Source organism: Pristiophorus japonicus, chromosome 4 (genome assembly GCF_044704955.1).
Source record: "Pristiophorus japonicus isolate sPriJap1 chromosome 4, sPriJap1.hap1, whole genome shotgun sequence".
NCBI classification, from domain to species: domain Eukaryota; kingdom Metazoa; phylum Chordata; class Chondrichthyes; family Pristiophoridae; genus Pristiophorus; species Pristiophorus japonicus.
The window spans coordinates 251,379,364-251,405,196 of NC_091980.1; the positions used below are offsets into that span (position 1 = coordinate 251,379,364).

At 44.6% G+C, this 25,833-nt stretch overlaps 1 protein-coding gene across 15 annotated transcripts in view; it reads left to right on the forward strand.

Moving 5' to 3' along the window:
* The window catches only part of ppp1r13bb (protein phosphatase 1, regulatory subunit 13Bb), a 148,859-nt gene that overhangs the window by 75,672 nt on the left and 47,354 nt on the right, over window positions 1-25,833 (forward strand). For 8 of the 15 annotated variants that reach the window (XM_070879291.1, XM_070879292.1, XM_070879294.1 and 5 more), the window contains one exon: window positions 13,501-13,675. In XM_070879291.1, the coding sequence (XP_070735392.1) occupies window positions 13,501-13,675 (175 nt within the window). Of the gene's footprint in view, window positions 1-13,500; window positions 13,676-14,369; window positions 14,400-25,833 lie in introns of all 15 variants that reach the window. The other 7 variants (XM_070879296.1, XM_070879287.1, XM_070879301.1 and 4 more) reach the window with 1 other exon arrangement.

The window sequence follows — 25,833 nt, forward strand, 5'->3', positions numbered from 1 at the left end:
TATACTCAAAACTTCTAGCTATGAAGGCCAACATACCATTTGCCTTCTTCACCGCCTGCAGTACCTGCATACCAACTTTCAATGACTGATATACCATGACTCCCAGGTCTCATTGCACCTCCCCTTTTCCTAATCTGCTATTCAGATAATCTGCCTTCGTGTTTTTGCTACCAAAGTGGATAACCTCTCATTTATCCACATTATACTGCATCTGCCACGTGTTTGCCCACTCACCTAATCTGTCCAAGTCACTCTGCAGCCTTTTAGCGTCGTCCTCACAGCTCACACCGCCTCCCAGCTTAGTGTCATCTGCAAACTTGGAGATATTACTCAATTCACTCATCCAAATCACTAATGTATATTGTAAATAACTGAGGTCCCAGCACTGAGCCCTGCGGCACCCCACGAGTCACTGCCTGCCATTCTGAAAAGGACCCGTTTATCCCGACTCTCTACTTCCTGTCTGCCAATCAGTTCTCTATCCATGTCAGTACATTACCCCCAAGACCATGTGCTTTAATTTTTCACACCAATCTCTTGTGTGGAACCTTATCAAAGGCCTTTTGAAAGTCCAAATACACCACATCCACTGGTTCTCCCTTGTCCACTCTACTAGTTACATCCTCAAGATTCTAGAAGATTTGTCAAGCAGGATTTCCCTTTCATAAATCCATGCTGACTTGGACCAATCCTGTCATTGCTTTCCAAATGTGCTGCTACTTCATCTTTAATAATTGATTCCAACATTTTCCCCACCACTGATGTCAGGCTAACCAGCCTAGAATTACCTGTTTTCTCTCTTCCCTCCTTTCTTAAAAAGTGGTGTTACATTAGCTACCCTCCAGTCCACAGGAACCGGTCCAGAGTCGATAGACTGTTGGAAAATGATCACCAATGCATCCACTATTTCTAGGGACACTTCCTCAAGTACTCTGGGATGCAGACTCAGGCCCCGGGGATTTATCGGCCTTCAATCCCATCAATTTCCCTAACAATTTCCTGCCTAATAAGGATTTCCTTCGGTTCCTCCTTCACACTAGACCCTCAGTCCCCTAATATTTCCAGAAGGTTATTTGTGTCTTCCTTCATGAAGACAGAACCAAAGTATTTGTTTAACTGGTCCGCCATTTCTTTGTTTCTCGTTATAAATTCACCTGAATCTGACGACGGATCTACATTTATTTTCACTAATCTTTTTCTCTCCACATATCTATAGAAGCTCTTGCAGTCAGTTTTTATGTTCCCAGCAAGCTTCCTCTCATACTCTACTTTCCCCATCCTAATTAAACCCTTTGTCCTCCTCTGCTGAATTCTAAATTTCTCCCAGTCCTCATGTTTGCTGCTTTTTCTGGCCATTTTATATATCTCTTCCTTGGATTTAACACTATCCTTAATTTCCCTTGTTAGCCATGGTTGAGCCACCTTCCCTGTTTTATTTTTACTCCAGACAGGGATGTACAATTGTTGAAGTTCATCCATGTGATCTTTAAATGTTTGCCATTGCCTAGCCACCGTCAACCCTTTAAGTATCACTCGCCAATCTATTCTAGCCAATTCACGTCTCATACCATCGAAGTTACCTTTCCTTAAGTTCAGGACCCGAGTCTCTGAATTAACTGTGTCACTCTCCATCTCAGTAAAGAATTCTACCATATTATGGTCACTCTTCCCCAAGGGGCCTCGTACAACAAGATTGTTAATTAGTCCTTTCTTATTACACATCACCCAGTCTAGGATGGCCAGCCCTCTAGTTGGTTCCTCGACATATTGGTCCAGACAATCATCCCTAATACAGTCCAGGAAATCCTCCTCCACTGCATTGCTACCAGTTTGGTTAGCCCAATCAATATGTAGATTAAAGTCGCCCATGATAACTGCTGTACCTTTATTGCACGCATCCCTAATTTCTTGTTTGATGCTGTCCCCAACCTCATTACTACTGTTTGGTGGTCTGTACACAACTCCCACTAGCGTTTTCTGCCTTTTGGTATTCCGTAGCTGCAGCCATACCGATTCCACATCATCCAAGCTAATGTCCTTCCTTACTATTGCATTAATTTCCTCTTTAACCAGCAACGCCAACACCTCCTTTTCCTTTCTGTCTGTTCTTCCTGAATGTTGAATACCCCTGGATGTTGAGTTCCCAGCCTTGGTCACCCTGGAGCCATGTCTCCGTGATCCCAATTATATCATACCCATTAACTGCTATCTGTGCAGTTAATTCGTCCACCTTATGATGAATACTCCTCACATTGAGGCACAGAGCCTTCGGGCTTGTCTTTTTAACCCACTTTGCCCCTTTAGAATTTTGGTGTAATGTGGCCCTTTTTGCTTTTTGCCTTGGGTTTCTCTGCCCTCCATTTTTACTTTTCTTCTTTCTATCTTTTGCTTCTGCCCCCATTCTACTTCCCTCTGTCTCCCTGCATAGGTTCCCATCCTCCTGCCATATTAGTTTAACCCCTCCCCAACAGCACTAGCAAACACTCCCCCTCGGACATTGGTTCCCGTCCTGCCCAGGTGCAGACCGTCCGGTTTGTACTGGTCTCACCTCCAAGAACCGGTTCCATTGTCCCAGGAGTTTAAATCCCTCCCTTCTACACCACTCCTCAAGCCACGTATTCATCTGAGCTATCCTGCGATTCCTACTCTGACTAGCACGTGGCACTGGTAGCAATCCTGAGATTACTACTTTTGAGGTCCTACTTTTTAATTTAGCTCCTAGCTCCCTAAATTCATCTTGTAGGACCTCATCCAGTTTTTTACCTATATTGTCGGTACCTATATGCACCACGACAACTGGCTGTTCACCCTCCCTCTTCAAAATGTCCTGCACCCGCTCCGAGACATCCTTGACCCTTGCATCAGGGAGGCAACATACCATCCTGGAGTCTTGGTTGTGGCCGTAGAAATGTCTATCTAGTCCCCTTACAATCGAATACCCTATCACTTTAGCTCTCCCACTCTTTTTCCTGCCCTCCCGCGCAGCAGAGCCACCCATGGTGCCATGAACTTGGCTGCTGCTGCTCTCCCCTGATGAGTCATCCCCCTCAACAGTACCCAAAGCAGTGTATCTGTTTTGTAGGGGGATGACCGCAGGGGATCCCTGCACTACCTTCCTTCCACTGTTCTTTCTGTTGGTCACCCATCCCCTATCTGGCTGTGTACCCTTTACCTGCGGTGTGGTCAACTCACTAAACATGCTATTCACATCATTATCAGCATCGTGGCTGCTCCAGAGTAAATCCACCCGCAGCTCCAGTGCCACAACGCGGTCTGTCAGGTGCTGCAGGCGGATGTACTTCCCGCACATGTAGTCGTCAGGGACATTGGAAGTGTCCCTGACTTCGCATATAGTACAGGAGGAGCATAACACGTGTCTGAGCTCTTATGCCATGACTTAACCCTTAGATTAACTTAATTTGGCAACAACAATGCTAAAAGGTTACTTACTGATAAATACTGTTTGATGGTAGTCATTTGGAATAGTTCGTGTCTTTGAGACAACAGTCTCCGACTGAGATTCCAGCCTATGGTCTGCTGCTATAAGGAAGTGCTGACTGGGCACCAGGTGCTTCCTCACAGCAAGAACAAGAAAACCAGATGGAGAGTTGCTCTTGTACAGCTCCACAGTGGTCAGTTTCACAATGTTTTGGAGATAATCTGGGAACAGATTGCCCTTCCTCCAAGATGTTGTGTGGATGCCATAGAAGGGGGTTCTCATTATACTTAAATCAAATATTGTGTATTTGAACAATGTATACCTTCAACAACAAACTGGCAGTAGAATTGTGAAAAATTCAATTACCAGGATATTTTGAATGAATATATCCTACTGCCAATTAGGCTGTTACAAATTAAAGATATTTTAATTCATTTGCTTTGCAAAAATGAACTTGTTTCAGCAATCTCAATTTCCCATTACTCCAAAAAGCATCAAATTTGGCAGTTTGACTTCTGTTTGTAGTTCAGTGAAAGATTCGTCAAAATGGATCTGTACTGAGTGTAGGGAAACTAGAACTTGAGAATTTAAATTTAATCAAGCTGCTTTTTGTTTTTCTTAAACTATACATTTTGTTCTCTAGGCTGCTTTTTAGTTTTGAACATTTATTTGGTATAAGTGCTTAAAATGTCCAAGGGAGAATGTTGAATCATTTGGAAGTTATAATAAATACTGAATTTGCAAACCACTTGGGGAAATCTGTAAAAAAAAAAAGAGAATAATAATCATGGGGGATTTCAACTACTCAAATTAATTGGCCAGAAGAGGTTGGTAAAGGGGCTAAGGAAGTGGAGTTCCTACAATGTGTTAAGGACTCCTTTCTAACCCAGAATGTCAGAACATAAGAAATAGGAATAGGCCATTCGGCCCCTCGAGCCTGCTCCGCCATTCAATAAGATCATGGCTGACCTTGTACCTCAACTCCACTCTCCCCTTAACCCTTGAGTCCATTAATATCCAAAAATTTTATCGATCTCTGTCTTGAATATACTCAATGACTGAGCCTCCACAGCCCTCTGTGGCGGAGAATTCCAAAGATTCGCCACCCTGAGTGAAGAAATTTCTCCTCTTCTGAGTCCCAATGGCCAACCCCTTATTCTGAGACTCTGACCCTGGTTCTAGATTCCCCGGCCAGGGGAAACATTCTCCCTGCATCTACCTTGTCGAGCCCTGTAAGAAAGCTGTGTGTTTCAATGAGATCGCCTCTCATTCTTCTAAACTTGAATATAGGACGAGTCGACTCCATCTCTCCTCATAAGACAAGCTCCCCCCCCATCCCAGGAATCAGTCTGGTGAACTTTTGTTGCACTCCCTCTGGCATTTATATCCTTCATTGGATAAGGAGACTAAAATTGTACACAGTGCTCCAGGTGTGGTCTTACCAGAGCCCTATATAATTGCAGTAAGACATCTTTACTTTTGTACTCAAATCCACTTGTAATAAATGCCAACATACCATTTGCCGCCTTATTTGTTTGCTGTATCTACGTGCTAACTTTCAGTGATTTGTGTACAAGGACACCCAGGTCCCTCTGAACACCAACATTTCCCAATCTCTCGCCATTTAAAAAAAAAAAATCTGCTTTTCTATTTTTCCTACTAAAGTGGATAACTTCACATTTCTCTACATTATATTCCATTTACCATGTTCTTGCCCACTCACTTAGCCTGTCTTTCTCCCCTTGAAGCCTCTTTCCATCCTCCTCACAACTTACATTTCCACCTAGCTTTGTATCCACCTAGCAAACTTGGATATATAACATTTGGTCCCCTCATCCAAATCATTGATATAGATTGTAAATGGCTGAGGCCCAAGCACTAATCCTTGTGGTACCCCATTACTTAGTCTGCCAACCTGAAAATTACCCCTTTATTCCTTCTGTTTTCTGTCTGTTAACCTCAATCCTCAGTCCATGCTAGTATATTACCCCCAATCCCATGAGCCCTAATTTTGTTTAATAACCTCTCGTGTGGCACCTTATCGAATGCTTTTTGAAAATCCAAATATACCACGTCCACTGGTTTCCCCCCTTATCTATTCTGCTAGTTACAGCCTCAAAAACTTTTAACAGATTTGTCAAACATGATTTCCCTTTCATAAATCCGTGTTGACTCTGCCCAATCTTCTTATTTTCTAAGTGCTCTGTTACCATGTCCTTAATAATAGATTCTAGCATTTTCCTTACGACTGATGTCAGGGTAACTGCTCTGTAGTTCCCCATTTTCTCTCTCCCTCTTTTCCTAAATAGTGAGTTGCATTTGCTACCTTCTAATCCATGGGAACCATTCTATAATCTATGGAATTTTCAAAGATGACAACCAATGCATCCACTATCTATAGCCACCTCTTTCAAAACCCTAAGATGGACGCCATCAGGTCCAGGAGATTTATCCGCTTTCAGTCCCATTAATTTCTCCAGTACTTTTTTTTACTAATACTAATTTCTTTCAGTTCCTCATTCTCACTAGACCCTTGGTTCTCTATTTCTGGGAGGTTTTTTGCATCTTCTTCCATGAAGACCGACATACAGTATTTGTTTAATTTCTCTGCCATTTCCTTATTCCCCATTATAATTTATCCTGTCTCCGCCTGTAAGGGACCTGCATTTACTTTCGCTAATCTTTTCCTTTTTACATAACTATGGAAGCTTTTATGTCTCTTGCTAGTTTATTCTCATTCTATTATTGGTTCTCCTTTGCTGAATTCTAAAATCCTCAATCGTCAGACTTACTGCTCTTTTTGGCAACATTATAAGCCTCTTCCTTTGATCTAATGCGATCTTTAACTTCTCATTAGCCACGATTAGATCATTTTTCCTATTTGGTTTTTGTGTCTTAAAGGAATGTATATTTGTTGTAAATTATGTATTCATTTTTTAAATGCTAACTATTGCTCGTCTACTGCCATACCTTTTTAATATAGTTTCCCAATCTACCTTGGCCAACATAACCTCATACCTATGTAGTTTGCTTTTAGATTTAAGACCCTAGTTTCGGATTTAACTAAATCTCTTTCAAACTTAAAATAAAATTCTGTCATATTATGGTCACTCTTCCCCAAGGGAGTCCCTTTACTACCAGGTTATTAATTAACCCATTCTCATTGCACAATACTGGATCTAAAATAGCCTGTTCCCTAATTGGTTCCTCAACATACTGATCTAGAAAACTATCTTGTATAAATTCCATGAATAATTCTTCCACATTGCAAGTTTGATTTGTTCAGTCTATGTATAGATTAAAGTCCCCCATGATTATTGTATTACTCTTGTTACATGTGCCTCTAATTTCCTGATTTATACTCTGTCCTACATTACAACTACTGTTTGGGGGCCTATAAACAACTCCCAACAATGTTTTCTGACAATTGCTGTTTCTTGGCTCCACCCAAACTGACTCTACTTGATTTTTTGAGCTAAGATCCTTTCTCTCTACTGTCTTTATCCCATCCTTTACTATCAGGGCTATTCCTCCTTTACCATTTTGCCTATTTCTTCTATAAGTTAAGTATCCTGGAATATTTCGTTCCCCACCTTGGTCACTTTGCAACTATGAGTCCGTAATGGCTATTAGATCAAACCTATTCATTTCTATCTGCACTATTAATTCATCTATTTGTTGCGAATGCTTTGCACATTCAAATATAGTGTCTTTAGCTTTGACTTTTTTCTATTTTTTTTTCCCCTGAAGTCACCTGATGCCCTATTACCTTTGTTGCGCTCTCTGTCCAATTCTGACCCACTCTGCTTATTTTTACCCAAAACTCTGCTCTGCTCTAGAGCCTTGACATTTCTCTTGCTGCTTTTAAATTTACTCTTTCCTGAATCCTCCCATTCCTGCTTCATTAGTTTAAAGTCCTGTCTACTGTCCTAGTTATTCGATTTGCCAGGACACTGGTTCCAGCCCGGTTTAAGTGGAACCCGTCTCAATGGAACAGCTCCCTCTTTCCTCAGTACTGGTGCCAGTGCTGCATGAAACAAAACCCCTGCCACCCACACCACGCTTTGAGCCAAGCATTAAACTTCTAATCTGCTAATCCCTATGCCAGCGTGGCTCTGGTAACAATTCAGAGATTATTATCTTTGAGGATCTGCTTTTCAATTTGGACCCCAGCTCTTCAAGCATTCGCAATAGAATCTCATTCCTAGTTCTACCTAGCCGCTGGTTCCTACATGGACCGCGACAACTGGATCTTCTCCTTCCCACTCCAAGTTCTTCTCCAGCCCGCGAAGAGATGTCATTAACCCTGGCACTGGGCAGGCAGCGCAACTTTCGGAACTCCTGGTCGCGGCTGCAAAGAGCAGTAACTATCCCTATGACTGCACTTTCTCCTACCACAGCTATATTCCATTTCACTCCCCCCACTTGAATGACCTCGTGTACTATGATGCCATGGTCAGCTTGCTCATCCATCCTGCAGGCTTTTCCCTCATCCACACAGGCAGCAAGAACCTCATACCTGTCTACTATCCTAGTTATTCTGCAGAACCTCATACTTGTTGGATAAGAATAAATGCTGAGGTCCCTCCAGCACTGCACCTGGGGTCCCCTTACCTGCCTGAGTTGCAGTCACACCATCCTATTCCTGACCAGACCTGGAGCACTACCTAACACAAGGGGTGTGACTGCCTCCTGGATCAAAGTGTCCAGGTAATTTTCCCCCTCCCTGATTCCCACGATGTCTGCACCTCAGACTCCAGCTCAAAAAATCTGAGCTGAAGTTCCTCAAGATAGACAGGCACTTACTGCAAACACGGTTGTCCGGGATCACAATGCTCTCCATAAACTCCCACATGCTGCAGTTGCGGCACACCACCTGCCCTGCCATCCCTATATGACCTTGTTCTATTTAATTAAATTTGTATCTAAGTAACTTAGTTTATAGTTTAGTTTATACTTAATGGATCTAGATTAAGTTATGGGTAATGAACAACAATATTGACAAACAGTATAGAACAGCAATGGGAAACATTTTAAACTGTTCAACAGAGTCCGGGAAAAATATATCCCACTTAAAAAAACAAGAACAAGCTAAACACTAAGGAGGCACCATCGATGAATAAAGACATAAGGGAAAAATTGAGTGTAAGGGAAGAGGCATACACTAAGTACATGGACAGCAGGGGAGAGCATGACAAGGGAAAATACAAAGAGATTAGGATAGAAGTCAAAAAACCAATTTGGATTGCAAAGAGGAACTATGAAATTAAATTATGAAGGAACATAAAACAGAAAAGTAAAATATTCTGCAGGCACATAAATAAAAACAGGTAAGTCAGGATGGGAATAGGGCCACTAAGGATGGGCAGGATAAAATCACAAGCAGCGATAGCAAAATAGCAGAAATATTAAATAATTACTTTGCTTCAGTATTTACCCTGGCGACGGGGCTAGACAGTTCTTGGTCGTCCGGTGCAGACACGATGGGCCGAAATGGCCTCCTTCTGTGCTGTAAATTTCTATGATTCTATGATTGGAGGCAGATCAGGATGACATGATATCAGAAGATGAGATTAGAAATGCCATTATGGCATTTAAAGGAGAAATATTAAATAAACTAATCAAATTCAGAGGATAAAACCCCTGGTACAGATGGATTACATCCACGCATTTCAAAAGATTCTAGGGAAGAGGCAGCAATGGCACTATTACACATTTAACAATTTGTCTTTTTTTTTAAAAAAGTGTTGCCTGTAATTTTTTGGGGGGGCACCATGCAACCCCTTTAACAGGTTGCGTGGCCCATTCAAAATTTTGCGCATGTGTGGTATCTTTAATTTAAAAGCTGGCTTGCCAGCTGCAAGACAAAGAGAGTGTGGCAGATGAGTAGTTATTTAAAGTGGCAGAAAGTAGAAAGTGGGGTCCCATAAGAATCAGTGCTGGGAGCACTGTTCACAATTTATATTAACAATTTAAACTTTGGAATCAAAAGAAATTTGTGGATGACACCAAATTGTTGGACGAGGAGGAGGGGCTAGTCAATACTGAGGAGGACAGCAACAAAGTACAAGAATATATTAATAAAAATGCAGAATAGGCATATAATTGGTAAATGAATTTCAGCACCGATAAGTGTGAGCTCTTACATTTTGGTAAGAAAAATATTGGTCCAGAAATCCCGGTCGGCTGCTTCCTGCGGGCGATCAGGTAAAAAAGGTTATTTAAAGAAAATATATATATGCGCATTTACCTTATCCTGCTGCACACACATGAGTTCCCGGTCCTGAGGCCTCCACTGACTGCCCGTCGCAGCGCATGCACGTTAAGATGTGCACAGTGCTGGAGCTGGAGTCACATGGCTCTGGGCAGCCAATCATGTATAGTATGTTCTCATTCATCATAATTGGAGTTCCCATTTATTATGAATGAGAAACAGCCCCTAAAACACACGCAACCAATAATAAAAAATAGAAAAAAATACACCACATTTTTATTAATTTAAATTAGTTATTTATGTATTTAAAGAAACATATTTTTCTGACTTTAAACATGGTTTTTTAAGTTAAATTATGGTTTAAAATAAACTTACCATAGTGGGGAGGGTTTTAACAATGTGTTTTTATAATATTTTAAAATGTTTGTGTATTTTAAAACTCTTGCGCCTGATAAAAGCAGGCACATAGCCTATCAGGTGCAAGAGTTTTAGGACATTTGCTGGGCAAGATATGGGTAAATCCTGCAATCTTGCGTTGAATCCTGCGTTGAAAACCAGCTTTTGCGATGCCTTCCCGGGTCTGTAGACACTCAGTATCGACCCGGGAGGCTGGAATTTCTGCCACTAAGGTGGTCACATATTACTTGGAAAACAAGAATCTAAATGGGATGGAGGAACAAAGGGATGTCTGAGTACAACTACACAAATCTAAAAATAGCGACACATGTTAATGAGGCCTTTTTTTTTCTAAATTTAAAAATAAAAGCAAACCAAGCACTCTGGTTTATTTCTAGAGAGAGAGAATTGAAAAGCAAGAAAGAAAGACTTGCATTTATATTGCTCCTTTCACGATCACCGGACCCATGAAGTACTTTTGGAGTTAGTCACTGTTGTAATATAGGAAACGCGGCAGCCAATTTGCGCACAAGCAAGCTCGCACAAACAGCAGTGTGATAATGACCAGATAATCTGTCTTTTTGTAATGTTGATTGAGGGATAAATATTGGCCAGGACATCAGGGATAACTTCCTTGCTCTTCTTTGAAATAGTGCCATGGGATCTTTTAGGTCCACTTGAGAGAGCAGACGGGGCCTCAGTTTAACATCTGATCCGAAAGACGGCACCTCCGACGGTGCAGTGCTCCCTCAGCACTGCACTGGAGTGTCGGCCTACATTTTGGGGGGGGCCTCAAGTCCCTGGAGTGGGACTTGAACCCACAACCTTCGGACTCGGGCGCAAGTGCTACCCAATGAGCCCCAGCTGACACTGTAGAGAAGTTACGCTAAACTTGTATCAAACCTTGGTTAGACCACACTTGGAGTACTGTGTACAGTTCTGGTTGCCATATTATAAAAAGGATATCGAGGCATTGGAGAGGGTGCAAAAAAGATTTACAAGAATGGTACCAGAAATACGAGGTTATAATTATCAGGGAAGGTTGAACAGGCTGGGGCTCCTTTCTCTTTAAAAGAGAATGCTGAGGGGTGACCTTAATAGAGGTATTAAAAAGAATGAAAAATTTTATTTGAGTAGATGCAGAGAGTGTTTCCACTTGTGGGGAAGAGCAAAATTAGAAGCCATTAATGTAAGATAGTCACCAAGAAATCAAATGGGGAATTCAGAAGAAACTTCTTTACCCAGAGAGTGGTGAGAAAGTGAAACTTACTACCACAGGGAGTGGTTGAGGCAAATACTATAGATGCATTTAAGGGGAGGCTAGATAAGCATATGAGGGAGAAGGGAATAGAGGGTTATGCTGATAGAGTTAGAAAGGGAAAGAAGGGACCAGGCTGAGTGGAGCATAAACGCTGGCATGGACTGGTTGGGTCAAATGGCCTGTTTCTGTGCTATACATTGTGTAATTCGATGTAAAGACTGAACAAGAAATTCCCTTTGACACCAATTAAGATACTGCTTCATAAAGGTCGCAACACTAATCCTAAAGCGGTACTCAGAGTTGGTAAAGAATTCATCCTGGTGAGAAAGAAACCACTATAATTAGGGAAGTTTATTGAGTTATTTCATGTGGAAATTCTTATCAGCAGAACACAGATTTCCACATAGGAACTTCTTGTTTACTGTAGGAAACTGCTAAATCTAGGAGGAGACATTTTAAAGTAGCTTGGACACTTTGCAAGGAGACTGGTGGTGGGAAAAGCTGCATTGTAGCTGTCTATTAGCAACAGAAAGTAAAGAGTGGAACCCGCTGTCAGTAATTTATTCATGTCAATGCTGTGCAGAAGTGGGTTTGGACAAAATCAAAGTCAAATAATTCCTTTTCGCAAAATCACTCTGTCTGTCTTTATTCCTGTTCAGATCACAGCAGGATATAATCACACTGATCATCCATATCCCAGCCAGGATCTTACTAAATGAATGATAGCATTACCCCCACGAGTAAGCTAGATATGTATGCAATTATATGACATGCTCTAAAATACTACATTCCTCCTTTTCTTTGCAAGTTAAATGTTTAACAATGATAAATTTGCCAAACACATGGACTTTGCTAAAACTTCGTAGGTAACTATTAACTTTTGAGGTCATTCAGAAAATAGCATACATTCATGAATCGGATATCCAATCTAGTGCAACAAAATTATCATCTGTAATGTTTTTACACAAAGCAATCAAAGATGGACTAGTGTATAACTGCTATATAGATGAAGAAAGTGATGGACTTGATCCCTGGCCTTTACTGACTTGGGTGATTACAGGTGGGGTGGCAGTGGCGTTATTACAGCTGATCTCAATGTTCCTTGGCTAGAAAAAAGGCATTGGGCTAGAATTTCCATAAAACCTGCCACCGCTGGATTGCCGCCCAAAAGATCGCTAATATTTGTAAATTAATGCTGGCAAAAAATTGCACTAAAAAAGGAAAAAAATACTGCCGGGCGGAAAAATGGATCTTGCATGCAGCTTCTCGGTGGTTAAACACGATCCTGGACAAATTGGGCAGTTCTTAATCAAAATGGGCGGTACTTGCTCAAATTTAGACTGCGGTTGGGCCTAGGGAGGGGGAAACACACACGCAATTTTTTCCAAGAAACAAACAATAAAAAAAAAGGAAACATTCTCAAGACCCTTTTTAACTTAATCACTGTAAAAGAATTTTAAAAGAACTATTAAAAAAAAAAACACTAACTTACCTTTCTTTGCAGGGCTACTTACCTATCACCCAGCTGCTTTTTGTGGGTGTTTTTTTCAATCTTACTTACAGGTCACCGCTGAGCCCAAACTTGGGCAGTAGTGTTTTTTTTCAGTGGTGCACGCCGGCGGTTCGCTCCCCAGCGATATTTCAAAACCACCGGCAGAACTCAAATAGAGTGGAAATTTTCGCCGGGTGTTTTTCCGCCGAAAACGAGCAGTACCGCTGAGAAAACCGGCGGAAATGGAGTGGAAATTCTAGCCCACAGAGAAAGATTAGAGTTCCCTGGTTTGAGGTTATACAGTGAATCTTGTACATGTATAGATGGCTGGTGAAAGCAGGGTTGGACTCTATTGTGAAGACCAGCATATTATATCCTTACTCATGGCCCAGGTTTCAATCTGTAGAATGGTCACTTGGGTGAGGTATGCAAATGACACCACGATCTGTGAACTATACCTCCCTGTGATTTGCTGGAATCAGAAGAGAATTGGGGCTTGAGAGGGAAATATAAGCACACAGATGCATTTTTGCTATCCGAGAGTAGTATAGCTCTCTGGCAAAAAGTTCTCCTTGCCATTAATAGTGCTCTGACATGAGATACATTTCCCCTAAACATTGCACTTTACTTTGGCATTTGGATAATTTATAATGTATCAAAAAGCTAAATAGGATAATTACCCTTTTTTCCCCCCAAAGGAGCAGCGTTTGCGTTATCTGAAACAACAAGAGAGACGCCAACAGCAGTCCATTTCAGAAAGTGACAAATTACAAAAACTAAAAGAACGTATGGAGAGCCAGGAGGCAAAGCTGAAGAAGATACGAGCTATGCGAGGACAGGTGGACTACAGTAAAATTATCAATGGCAATCTTTGTGAGTATTCTTAATTTCAAATAAAGTTTACTTTTCAAGGATTAATCAATTAAGATATTAGTAAAAATGATGAATTCATAGTATTTCAGGACATTGACAATAACCTAGAATATACAACACAGGAAGGGACTGATCAAGTCTGTGCCAGCTCTCGAAGAGCTCGCCACCTGGTCCCTTTCTCTACCTTTTTTAAAATTTTTTCATTTTCAAAATATTTATCCACTTTTTCCTTTTAAAATGAATTGTGAATTCTGCTTCCACATTGTTTCTGTTTCCTAACAACTTTATGCATTTTATTTTTTTTAAAACCTCTAAACTTCTCCCTTCATTCTACAGGTGATGAACTTAAATTTATGTTCTCTAGTCACTAACTCACCAACCCATAGACATCGGTTTTCCCTATTTACCTATCCAAACCCATTGTTTTCAAATATCTGTGTCAGATCTCTTTTGTGGTGAACAGAGACCCAATTTCTCTAGTTTAGCCATAAAACTGTTGTATGCTATCATTTTAATAAATCTCGTCTATCTTCTCCACAACCTTGACATCCTTTCCTAAAGGAGGGCTTCCAACACTGGACATGATATTCTCAATGTAGTCCAATCAGTGCTTTGTATGGCTTTAGCGTTATTGCAGCTTTTTTACTCTCTTACCCCTTTTATAAAATCTAAATCCCATGTTTTTTCTTTACAGCTTTATCAAATTGTCCTCCTACTTCTAAAGGTTTGTGTATTTGAACCCTTAAGTCTCTTTACTCCTCTCCTTGTTAAAGCTTTACCATTCAATGTATATGTCTTCTCCTTTCTGCCAAAAAGTATGGCCTTGTATATAGAAACATAGAAACATAGAAAATTACAGCGCAGAAGGAGGTCATTTCGGCCCATCTTGTCCACGCCGGCCGACAAAGAGCCGCACGACCCTTGGTCAGCAGCCCTGAAGGTTACATATAAACCAATGAACAATGACGGAAAGGCAAAGAGCACCCAGCCCAACCAGTTTGCCTCACACAACTGCAACACCCCTTATACTAAAACATTCCACACTCCACCCCAACCGGAGCCATGTGATCTCCTGGGAGAGGCAAAAACCAGATTAAAAACCCAGGTCAATTTAGGGAGAAAAAATCTGGGAAAATTCCTCTCCGACCCATCCAGGCGATCGAAACTAGTCCAGGAGATCACCCTGGCTGTATTCGATTCCCTGCAGGACTTACCATTAATACTGCGTTGACCAACAAAAGGTCATCCAGTCGAATCCCAATTACCAGCCCTAGGTCCGTAACCCTGCAGGTTACTGCACTTTAAGTGCCCATCCAACCACCTCTTAAAAGTGGTGACAGTTTCTGCATCCACCACTCTTGCAGGCAGCGAGTTCCAGATCCTCACAACGCTCTGCGTAAAAATTTTTTAAAAAAAACCCCCACCCCCCAAATCCCCTCTAAACCTTCCACTACCCATCTTAAAACTATGCCCCCTCATAATAGACCACTCCACCAATTGAAATAGGCCCTTACTATCCACCATGTCCAGGCCCCTCTATTTTGTACACCTCAATGAGGTCACCGCTCAACCTCCTCTGTTCCAGTGAGAACAAACCCAGCCTATTCAATCTGTCCTCATAACTAAGATTCTCCATTCCAGGCAGCATCCTATTAAATCTCCTCTGCCCCCTCTCTAGTGCAATCATGTCCTTCCTATAATACGCTGACCAGAACTGCACGCAGTACTCCAGCTGTGGCCTAACCAAAGTATTATACAATTTAAGCATAATCTCCCTGCTCTTATATTCTATGCCTCGGCCAATAAAGGCGAGCATTCCGTATGCCTTCTTAACCACCTTCTCCACCTGACCTACTTTCAGGGATCTGTGGACAAGCACTCCAAGGCCCCTTTGTTCATCTACACTATTAAGTGGCTTACCGCTTAATGTGTAAACCCTTTCTTTATTAGCCCTCCCAAAGTGCATCATTTCACACTTCTCTGAATTAAATTCCATTTGCCACTGCTCTGCCCACCTGACCAGTAGATTGATATCCTCCTGCAGCCCATGATTTTCTTCATTATCAACCACACAGCCAATTTTAGTGTTGTCTGCAAACTTCTTAATCATACTCCCTATATTCAAATCTAAATCGTTGACATATACCACAAAAAGCAAGGAACCCAGTATTGAGCCCTGCGGTACCCCACTGGAAACATTCTTCCAGTCACAAAAACATCCATCAACCATTACCCTTTGCTTCCTACCTCCAAGCGAATTTTGGATCCAACTTGCCACTTTTCCCTGGATCCCATGGGCTTTAACCTTCTTGACCAGTCTACCATGTGGGACCTTATCAAAAGCTTTGCTAAAGTCCATATACACTACATCGTATGCACTACCCTCATCGACCCTCCTGGTTACCTTCTCAAAAAATTCAGTTAGGTTAGGTCAGGCTGAGGAAAAATTCATCTCAGCATTAAATTTCATCCAACAGCTCTGTCTAATCTAACCTATCTATGTCCTCCTGTAGTTGCTTGAAAATCCATATACAGGTTGAACCCCTCTTATCTGGGATTTCCTTATCCGGCACCACCTCTCGTCCGGCTCCATTCGGTGGCTGCCAGGTGGCGCATGCGCAGAGCGCAGCCAGTCAAAATCCTCCTTCCCTGGTCTCCGAACATAACTTTTAAAAAATACAATTCGTGCAGGGTACTCACCAATATAATCTTTCTCCTTGATGTTGGAGTTATCGGCTGCCTCCGCCTCGTCGCCCTGCTGGAACCCTGGTGAAATGCACAGACACATGGCAGAAGCATTTTAATGCTGATAAGTGTGAAGTGAAACACTTGGGGAGAAACAACCTAGAGAGAAAGTATAATCTAAATGTTACTATTTTGAGGGGGTGCAAGAATAGAGGGACCCTGAGGGTGCATATTCACAAATCTTTGAAGGTGGCAGGGCAAGTTGATGAGATGATTAAGAAACCACATGGGATACTTGGCTTTGCTAAACCTTTACAAATCTCTGGTTCGGTCTCGGCTGGAGTATTGTGTACAATTCTGGGCACCACACTTTAAGAAGGATGTCAAAGCCTTGGAGAGGGTACAGAGGAGATTTACCAGGATGATCACGTGGATGAATGACATAAGTTATGTGGAGAGATTGGAGAAGCAGAGATTGATCTCCAAACATAGAGACCTAATAGAGGTACAGGGTATTCATAAGTTATGAGTGGTTTTGATCGAGCAAGTAGGGAGAAATAGTTTCCTCCAGCAGATGGGTTGATAACCAGAGGTGATAGATTTTTTAAAATTGGCAAAACAACTAGATGGAAATTTATTCAGAGTTAAGATCATCTGGAACGCACTGCCTGAAAGGGTGGTGGAATCAGATTCCATCGGAACTTTCAAAAGACAATTGAACATGTACTTGAAGAGAACCAATTTGCAGGGTTGTGTGGGACTAAATTGGACAGTTCTTTCAAAGAGCAAACACAGGCCGAATGGCCTCCTTCTGTGCTGTAAGAATCTATGGGCCCAAGTTTCGGGTCGTGCCCCGACCTGGACGCCCGTTTATCACGCCACAAAGTGCGCCTAAAAAAAACTTACAGATTCTCCGGCTCCCTGCTGGTCCTCTGGAGCCGGGCGCGGCGCAGCACGAGCTGTGGGGGGCGGAGCTTGGTCCCTGCGCTGAAAACAGTGCCGGGACCTCTGCACATGCGTGCTACAGTGGGTGCGCATGTGCAGTAGCTCCGGGCGCCCAAAACTGTGTGGGAGGGGTCCGAAGCACGCAGCCCCTAGCCCTGGCCGAATGGCCTCACTGGGGCTGCATGCATAAGGCTGCCTCCCACGCCCAGCTCCTGCTTCCTCCCGACCCGACTCCCGCTTCTCCGGCCCCCCGGACCCGGCCCTCCGGACTGGACCCGACCCGCGCTCCCACCCCCACCCAACCTGACCGACCCGACCCGAACCGAACTGACCTCCCACCCATCCGGACCCAACCTGACCTCCCAACCCCCGCCCCCGACAAGAACCGACCCGACCTCCTTCGCCTCCCCCCGCTTCTCCTCTTGGGCCCGGCCCGTTCAGTTCCCCCCCCCCCCCCCTTCCCCATTACTCCCCCCTTCCTCCTTCTTCTCCCCCCCCTTCCTCCTTCTTCTCCCCCCCCTTCCTCCTTCTTCTCCCCCCCCTTCCTCCTTCTTCTCCCCCCCCTTCCTCCTTCTTCTCCCCCCCCTTCCTCCTTCTTCTCCCCCCCCTTCCTCCTTCTTCTCCCCCCCCTTCCTCCTTCTTCTCCCCCCCTTCCTCCTTCTTCTCCCCCCCTTCCTCCTTCTTCTCCCCCCCTTCCTCCTTCTTCTCCCCCCCCTTCCTCTTCTTCTCCCCCCCCCTTCCTCCTTCTTCTCCCCCCTTCCTCCTTCTTCTCCCCCCCCCTTCCTCCTTCTTCTCCCCCCCCCTTCCTCCTTCTTCTCCCCCCCCCCCTTCCTCCTTCTTCTCCCCCCCCCCCCTTCCTCCTTCTTCTCCCCCCCCCCCTTCCTCCTTCTTCTCCCCCCCCCCCTTCCTCCTTCTCCCCCCCCCCTTCCTCCTTCTCCCCCCCCCCCTTCCTCCTTCTCCCCCCCCCCCTTCCTCCTTCTCCCCCCCCCCCCTTCCTCCTTCTTCTCCCCCCCCTTCCTCCTTCTTCTCCCCCCCCTTCCTCCTTCTTCTCCCCCCCTTCCTCCTTCTTCTCCCCCCCTTCCTCCTTCTTCTCCCCCCCTTCCTCCTTCTACTCCCCCCCTTCCTCCTTCTTCTCCCCCCTTCCCTCCTTCTTCTCCCCCCCTTCCTCCTTCTTCTCCCCCCTTCCTCCTCTCTCCTTCTTCCCCCTTCCTCCTTCTTCTCCCCCCCTTCCTCCTTCTTCTCCCCCCCTTCCTCCTTCTTTCTCCCCCCCCCTTCCTCCTTCTTCTCCCCCCTTCCTCCTTCTTCTCCCCCCCTTCCTCCTTCTTCTCCCCCCCTTTCCTCCTTCTCCCCTCCTTCCTCCTTCTTCTCCCCCCCCTTCCTCCTTCTCCCCCCCTTCCTCCTTCTTCTCCCCCCTTCCTCCTTCTTCTCCCCCCCTTCCTCCTTCTTCTCCCCCCCTTCCTCCTTCTTCTCCCCCCCCTTCCTCCTTCTTCTCCCCCCCTTCCTCCTTCTTCTCCCCCCCTTCCTCCTTCTTCTCCCCCCTTCCTCCTTCTTCTCCCCCCCTTCCTCCTTCTTCTCCCCCCCTTCCTCCTTCTTCTCCCCCCCCTTCCTCCTTCTTCTCCCCCCCTTCCTCCTTCTTCTCCCCCCCTTCCTCCTTCTTCTCCCCCCCTTCCTCCTTCTTCTCCCCCCTTCCTCCTTCTTCTCTCCCCCCTTCCTCCTTCTTCTCTCCCCCCCTTCCTCCTCTTCTCTCCCCCCTTCCTCCTTCTTCTCTCCCCCTTCCTCCTTCTTCTCTCCCCCCTTCCTCCTTCTTCCCCCCCCTTCCTCCTTCTTCTCCCCCCCCTTCCTCCTTCTTCTCCCCCCCTGCCTCCTTCTTCTCCCCCCTTCCTCCTTCTTCTCCCCCCCTTCCTCCTTCTTCTCCCCCCCTTCCCCTTCTCTCTCCCCCCCTTCCTCCTTCTTCTCTCCCCCCTTCCTCCTTCTTCTCTCCCCCCCTTCCTCCTTCTTCTCTCCCCCCTTCCTCTTCTTCTCTCCCCCCTTCCTCCTTCTTCTCTCCCCCTTCCTCCTTCTTCTCTCCCCCCTTCCTCCTTCTTCTCTCCCCCTTCCTCCTTCTTCTCTCCCCCTTCCTCCTTCTTCTCTCCCCCCTTCCTCCTTCTTCTCTCCCCCCTTCCTCCTTCTTCTCCCCCCCCTTCCTCCTTCTTCTCCCCCGCCCTTCCTCCTTCTTCTCCCCCCCCTTCCTCCTTCTTCTCCCCCCCCTTCCTCCTTCTTCTCCCCCCCTTCCTCCTTCTTCTCCCCCCCCTTCCTCCTTCTTCTCCCCCCCCCTTCCTCCTTCTTCTCCCCCCCCCTTCCTCCTTCTTCTCCCCCCCCTCCTCCTTCTTCTCCCCCCCCTTCCTCCTTCTTCTCCCCCCCTTCCTCCTTCTTCTCCCCCCCTTCCTCCTTCTTCTCCCCCCCTTCCTCCTTCTTCTCCCCCCCTTCCTCCTTCTTCTCCCCCCCTTCCTCCTTCTTCTCCCCCCCCTTCCTCCTTCTTTCTCCCCCCCCTTCCTCCTTCTTTCTCCCCCCCCTTCCTCCTTCTTTCTCCTCCCCCCTTCCTCCTTCTTTCTCCTCCCCCCCCTTCCTCCTTCTTTCTCCTCCCCCCCTTCCTCCTTCTTCTCCTCCCCCCCTTCCTCCTTCTTTCTCCTCCCCCCCTCCTCCTTCTTTCTCCTCCCCCCCTTCCTCCTTCTTTCTCCTCCCCCCCTTCCTCCTTCTTTCTCCTCCCCCCTTCCTCCTTCTTTCTCCTCCCCCCCTTCCTCCTTCTTTCTCCTCCCCCCCTTCCTCCTTCTTTCTCCTCCCCCCTTCCTCCTTCTTTCTCCTCCCCCCCTTCCTCCTTCTTTCTCCTCCCCCCTTCCTCCTTCTTTCTCCTCCCCCCCTTTCCTCCTTCTTTCTCCTCCCCCCCTTCCTCCTTCTTTCTCCTCCCCCCCTTCCTCCTTCTTTCTCCTCCCCCCCTTCCTCCTTCTTTCTCCTCCCCCCCTTCCTCCTTCTTTCTCCTCCCCCCCTTCCTCCTTCTTTCTCCTCCCCCCCTTCCTCCTTCTTTCTCCTCCCCCCCTTCCTCCTTCTTTCTCCTCCCCCCCTTCCTCCTTCTTTCTCCTCCCCCCCTTCCTCCTTCTTTCTCCTCCCCCCCTTCCTCCTTCTTTCTCCTCCCCCCCTTCCTCCTTCTTTCTCCTCCCCCCCTTCCTCCTTCTTTCTCCTCCCCCCTTCCTCCTTCTTTCTCCTCCCCCCCTTCCTCCTTCTTTCTCCTCCCCCCCTTCCTCCTTCTTTCTCCTCCCCCCCTTCCTCCTTCTTTCTCCTCCCCCCCCTTCCTCCTTCTTTCTCCTCCCCCCTTCCTCCTTCTTTCTCCTCCCCCCCTTCCTCCTTCTTTCTCCCCCCCCCCCTTCCTCCTTCTTTCTCCTCCCCCCCTTCCTCCTTCTTTCTCCTCCCCCCCTTCCTCCTTCTTTCTCCTCCCCCCTTCCTCCTTCTTTCTCCTCCCCCCCTTCCTCCTTCTTTCTCCTCCCCCCCTTCCTCCTTCTTTCTCCTCCCCCCCTTCCTCCTTCTTTCTCCTCCCCCCCTTCCTCCTTCTTTCTCCTCCCCCCCTTCCTCCTTCTTTCTCCTCCCCCCCTTCCTCGTCCTCGCTGTGAGAGATAGAGACACTGACAGACACACGGGTGGCGGGGGGGCATCCCAGCACACTGTTGGAGGGCTCCCGGTGCTGCAGTCAGTAAGTAGAAAATGTTTTATTTATTGATTTAAAAAAAAAAAATTCTTTCTTATTAATTTTTTTTTGATTGATTTATTGGTTGATTTATTGATGTTTTTATCATTTATTATTGATGATGGCTATTTATTTGTAAAACTGAAGTGTTTAATGTTTGTAAACTTCCCTTTAAACCGCGCCCCCCATTCCCTACGCCTGATTTTCTAAAGTGTAGACAAGGTTTTTTCGAGCATACAAAAATCTTCACTTTCACCATTCAAAGTTAGTTTGGAGTAGGTTTTCACTGCCGAAACTTTGAAAACAGGCGTAAGTGGCCGGACACGCCCCCCTTTGGGAAAAAAAAATTCTGTTCCAAAGTGAAACTGTTCTAACTGACTAGAACTGGAGCAAACTAAATGCTGAGAATTTGAATTTCTAAGATAATCCGTTCTACATCAGTTGCTCCAAAAAATCAGGAGCAACTGAGGCCGAAACTTGGGCCCTATGGCCCCAAGTTTCCACACGCGGCAAAACAGGTGCCCCTCCGAGCTGGGCGCCCGTTTTTCGCGCTGAAAACGGCACCTGAAAAAAAAACGTGCTATTCTCGAGCGCTTTGCAGCTCGATGTCTGCTTGGCGCGGCGCACAGGGGGCGGAGCCTACCGCTCATGCCGAATTTGTAAGTAGGAGGGGGCGTGTAGAATTTAAATGAGTTTTTTTCGTGCCGGCAACCCTGCGCGTGCGCGTTGGAGCGTTCGCGCATGCGCAGTCTGAAGTAAACATTGGCACTCTGCCATTTTAAAAAGTGCTGCAGAAAAAGTAAAAATTTGTTTATTGAACCCTTGCAAAGGCTTGCATTTTAATTTTCTTGATATTTCTGTGTGTGAGGGTGAGGGAGTGCATTCTGTAATTAAAGATAGACTGTGATAAATGGGACACATGCACTTGTTTGAGACTATTCAAATTCTTTGTAGCTGTTCAATTTTAAAATTTTTTTAATAAAACCACATTGCCCTTCCATGATCAGCACTGAGGCTTCTTGCAGCTTTCTCCCCCTGCCGTCCGTCGGTCCCGACGGCAAACGGCTGCCTCAAGTACTGAGGCTTCCTGCAGCTTTCTCCCTCCCTTCCCCCCTCCTCCCTCCTGCCGTTGGTCGGGCCCGACGGCAAACCGCTGCCTGAAAGGCCTGCCTGAAGCACTTTCACACAGGTAGGAACATGGTTTATTTAATCTTTTCTTTGCTTATAAATTTTTATTCAGGTTGGATTTATTTGTATAATATTTGTATAAGTATAACTAAGGATTTATTGTAGAATTTAATGACTTCCCTTACCCCCACCTCGTTCCCGACGCCTAATTTGTAACCTGCGCCTGATTTTTTAATGTGTAGGACAAGGTTTTTTCAAGCCTACAAAAATCTTCACTTACTCCAAACTAACTTAGAATGGAGCATGTTTTCACTGTGGAAACTTTCAAATCAGGCGTCAGTGGCCGGACACGCCCCCTTTTGAAAAATAAATTCTGTTCAAAAGTGAAACTGTTCTACCTGACTAGAACTGCAGAAAACTTAAATGTGGAGAATTCAGATTTCTAAGATACTCCGTTCTCCACCAGTTGCTCCTAAAAATCAGGAGCAAATCATGTGGAAACTTGGGGCCTATGATTCTAAGTCATCCGGCACAACTTCTATATGCAAGGCTGTTTGAAAGATTGTGGCCAGAGCATCCGCTGTTTCCTCTCTGACTTTCCTCAAAACTCTTTAATGAATGCTGTTGGGGACTGGTGCTCTTTCCACTTTTTAAATTTGCAGCAACCTTTTTCAATATTCAGTCCTTATCTAGTTATCCTATCTAATTGCTCTACCACCTCCTCCTCCTTGTGACCTTTCATTCCCACTCCCTCAAACTTTTATAAAAGTTAAAGCAAAATTCTTATTGGTATCTCCATTATTCCTTCATTCTCAATTTATTTTTCATCTCTAATAATCTGTGCCCTTTTTAAATCTTTTGTGTTTATAAGAACATAAGAAATAGGAGCAGGAGTAGGGCATACGGCCCCTCGTGCCTGCTCTGCCATTTAATACGATCAAGGCTGATCCGATCATGGACTCAGCTCCACTTCCCTGCCTGTTTTCCATAACCCCTTATTCCCTTATCGTTTAAGAAACTGTCTAATTCTGTCTTAAATTTATTCAATGACCCAGTTTCCACAGCTCTCTGAGGCAGCGAATTCCACAGATTTACAACCCTCAGAAGAAATTTCTCCTCATCTCAATTTTAAATGGGCGGCCCCTTATTCTAAGATTATGCCCTCTAGTTCTAGTCTCCCCCATCAGTGGAAACATCCGCTCTGCATCCACCTTGTCAAGCCCCCTCATCATCTTATACGTTTCGATAAGATCACCTCTCATTCTTCTGAATTCCAATGAGCAGAGACTCAACCTCTGCTCATAAGTCAACCCCCTCATCTCTGGATGAACCTTCTCTGAACTGCCTCCAAAGCAAGTATATCCTTTTGTAAATCTGGAAACCAAAACTGCATGCAGTATTCCAGGTGTGGCCTCACCAATACACTGTACAACTGTAGAAAGACTTCCCTGCTTTTATACTCCATTCCCTTTGCAATAAAGGCCAAGATACCATTGGCCTTCCTGATCACTTGCTGTACCTGCATACTAGCCTTTTGTGTTTCATGCACAAGTACCCCCAGGTCCCACTGTACTGCAGCACTCTGCAATCTTTCTCCATTTAAACAATAACTTGCTCTTTGATTTTTTTTTTGCCAAAGTGCATGACCTCACACTTTCCAACATTATACTCCATCTGCCAAATTTTTGCCCACTCACTTAGCCTGTCTATGTCCTTTTGCAGATTTTTGTGTGTCCTCCTCACACATTGCTTTTCCTCCCATTTTTGTATCGTCAGCAAACTTGGCTACGTTACACTCAGTCCCTTCTTCCAAGTCATTAATATAGATTGTAAATAGTTGGGGTCCCAGCACTGATCCCTGCGGCACTCCACTAGTTACTAGTTGCCAACCAGAGAATGAACCATTTATCCCTACTCTCTCTTTTCTGTTCGTTGGCCAATCCTCTGTCCCTGCTAATATATTACCCCCAACCCCATGAATTTTTATCTTGTGCAGTAACCTTTTATGTGGCACCTTGTCAAATGCCTTCTAGAAGTTCAAATACACGCCCATTTAAAACTGATGAGGAGAAATTTCTTCTGAGGGTTGTAAATCTGTGGAATTCACTGCCTCAGAGCTGTGGAAGCTGGGACATTGAATAAATTTAAGACAGAGATAGACAGTTTCTTAAACAATAAGGGGTTATGCGGAGCGGGCGGGGATGTGGAGCTGAGTCCATGATCAGATCAGCTATGATCTTATTCAATGGCGGAGCAGGCTCGAGGGGCCGAATGGCCTACTGCTCCTATTATGTTTTTATCTTCCCAACCACAGATGTTAGGCTAACTGGTCTATAGACCCTTTACTCTTTCCCTTTATGTTCCCTGCCAGTCTGTCTTCTTGCCTCTTCTTAGCCTTTCAAATGTTTTTGATCCCCTGTAGTTTCTGTACTATGCTTCCTGTTTCTCATATTAACAGTATTTTTTGTTATATCTCTCATTTTCATTTTAATTTCTCTACTTGCTCAAGGAGCTCCAGCTTTTGCTGCATCTCTTTACTTCTAGGACTGTATCTAGTTAGTACCCTATATTTAGCTCTTTTGAAAGTTTCCATTTGTTCATCCAGTATCTTATCTGCAAAGTTTGGTTTCCAATTTTATTTAATCTTACTGAAATATCCTTTTGCCTCGTCAGAAAGCTTTCATTTTGACTTCCCTCTGCTTTTCAGTTTTTCTGTTAAACCTAACTGTTATGGTTACTGTTTTGTAGATGTTCCCCATCAACTAGATCCAGGCTCATCTCCCACCTTGTTGGCTAAAAACATACTAATCTAGAAAGCAACAGCAATCCCACCCCTTCTTTGCCGCCTTTTACGTCTGTCTCTATCTTTGAATAATTGAAATCACTTATTTCCCTATTAGAAAAAACAGAAAATGCTGGAAATACTCAGCAGGTCAGGCAGTATCTGTGGGAAGAAAAACTGAGTTCACATTAACTCTGTTTCTCTCTCTCTCCACAGATGCTGCCTGACCTGTGTATTTCCAGAATTTTGTGTTTTTATTTCAGATTTCCAGCAACCACAATATTTCGCTTTTGTAATCGTATTGCCCTGTTGGTTCTGCATTTCTTTTCTAATTACATATGTTTTTCTCTATTTCCTTTCCAATTTTCAAAAGAGGAGTTTCGTATTCCATAACTCTTTTTTTCTTACCAAATAGATTTTGAATTTTCACCATTGCATTCTAGAGCTGTAATCGAATCTTTGATTAATGCTGCCACCTGTTCTCTCTCTTTCCTATTCTATTCTTCCTGAATATTTGTAATTAGGAATGTTTAGCTTAATCTCCTGCCCTAGATGAAGGCACATCTCTATTGATATAATTGCATATCTTCTATCATAATAATCTGTGCCTCTAGTTCACCAATTTTATTCAAAATACTTTGTACATGTACATATAAATAATGCAAAACTGTCTGTCTCTTTGGAACTTTTACTCATTTTTCAGGCTCCTCCTTTGGACTTGCTGTTATTTTCCTATTATTCTCTCATCCTTGTTGGACCTCTTTCCCTTTGCGTTGCTCTCTGCTTTGTCTTGTTTGTTCTTCCCATTCACTCTCGATTAATATAAACTCTCCCTTGCATCATTAATTAATATCCAATGAGGAAATTGATCCTAGCCTTGTTATAGAACTGGCCTCAATGTCC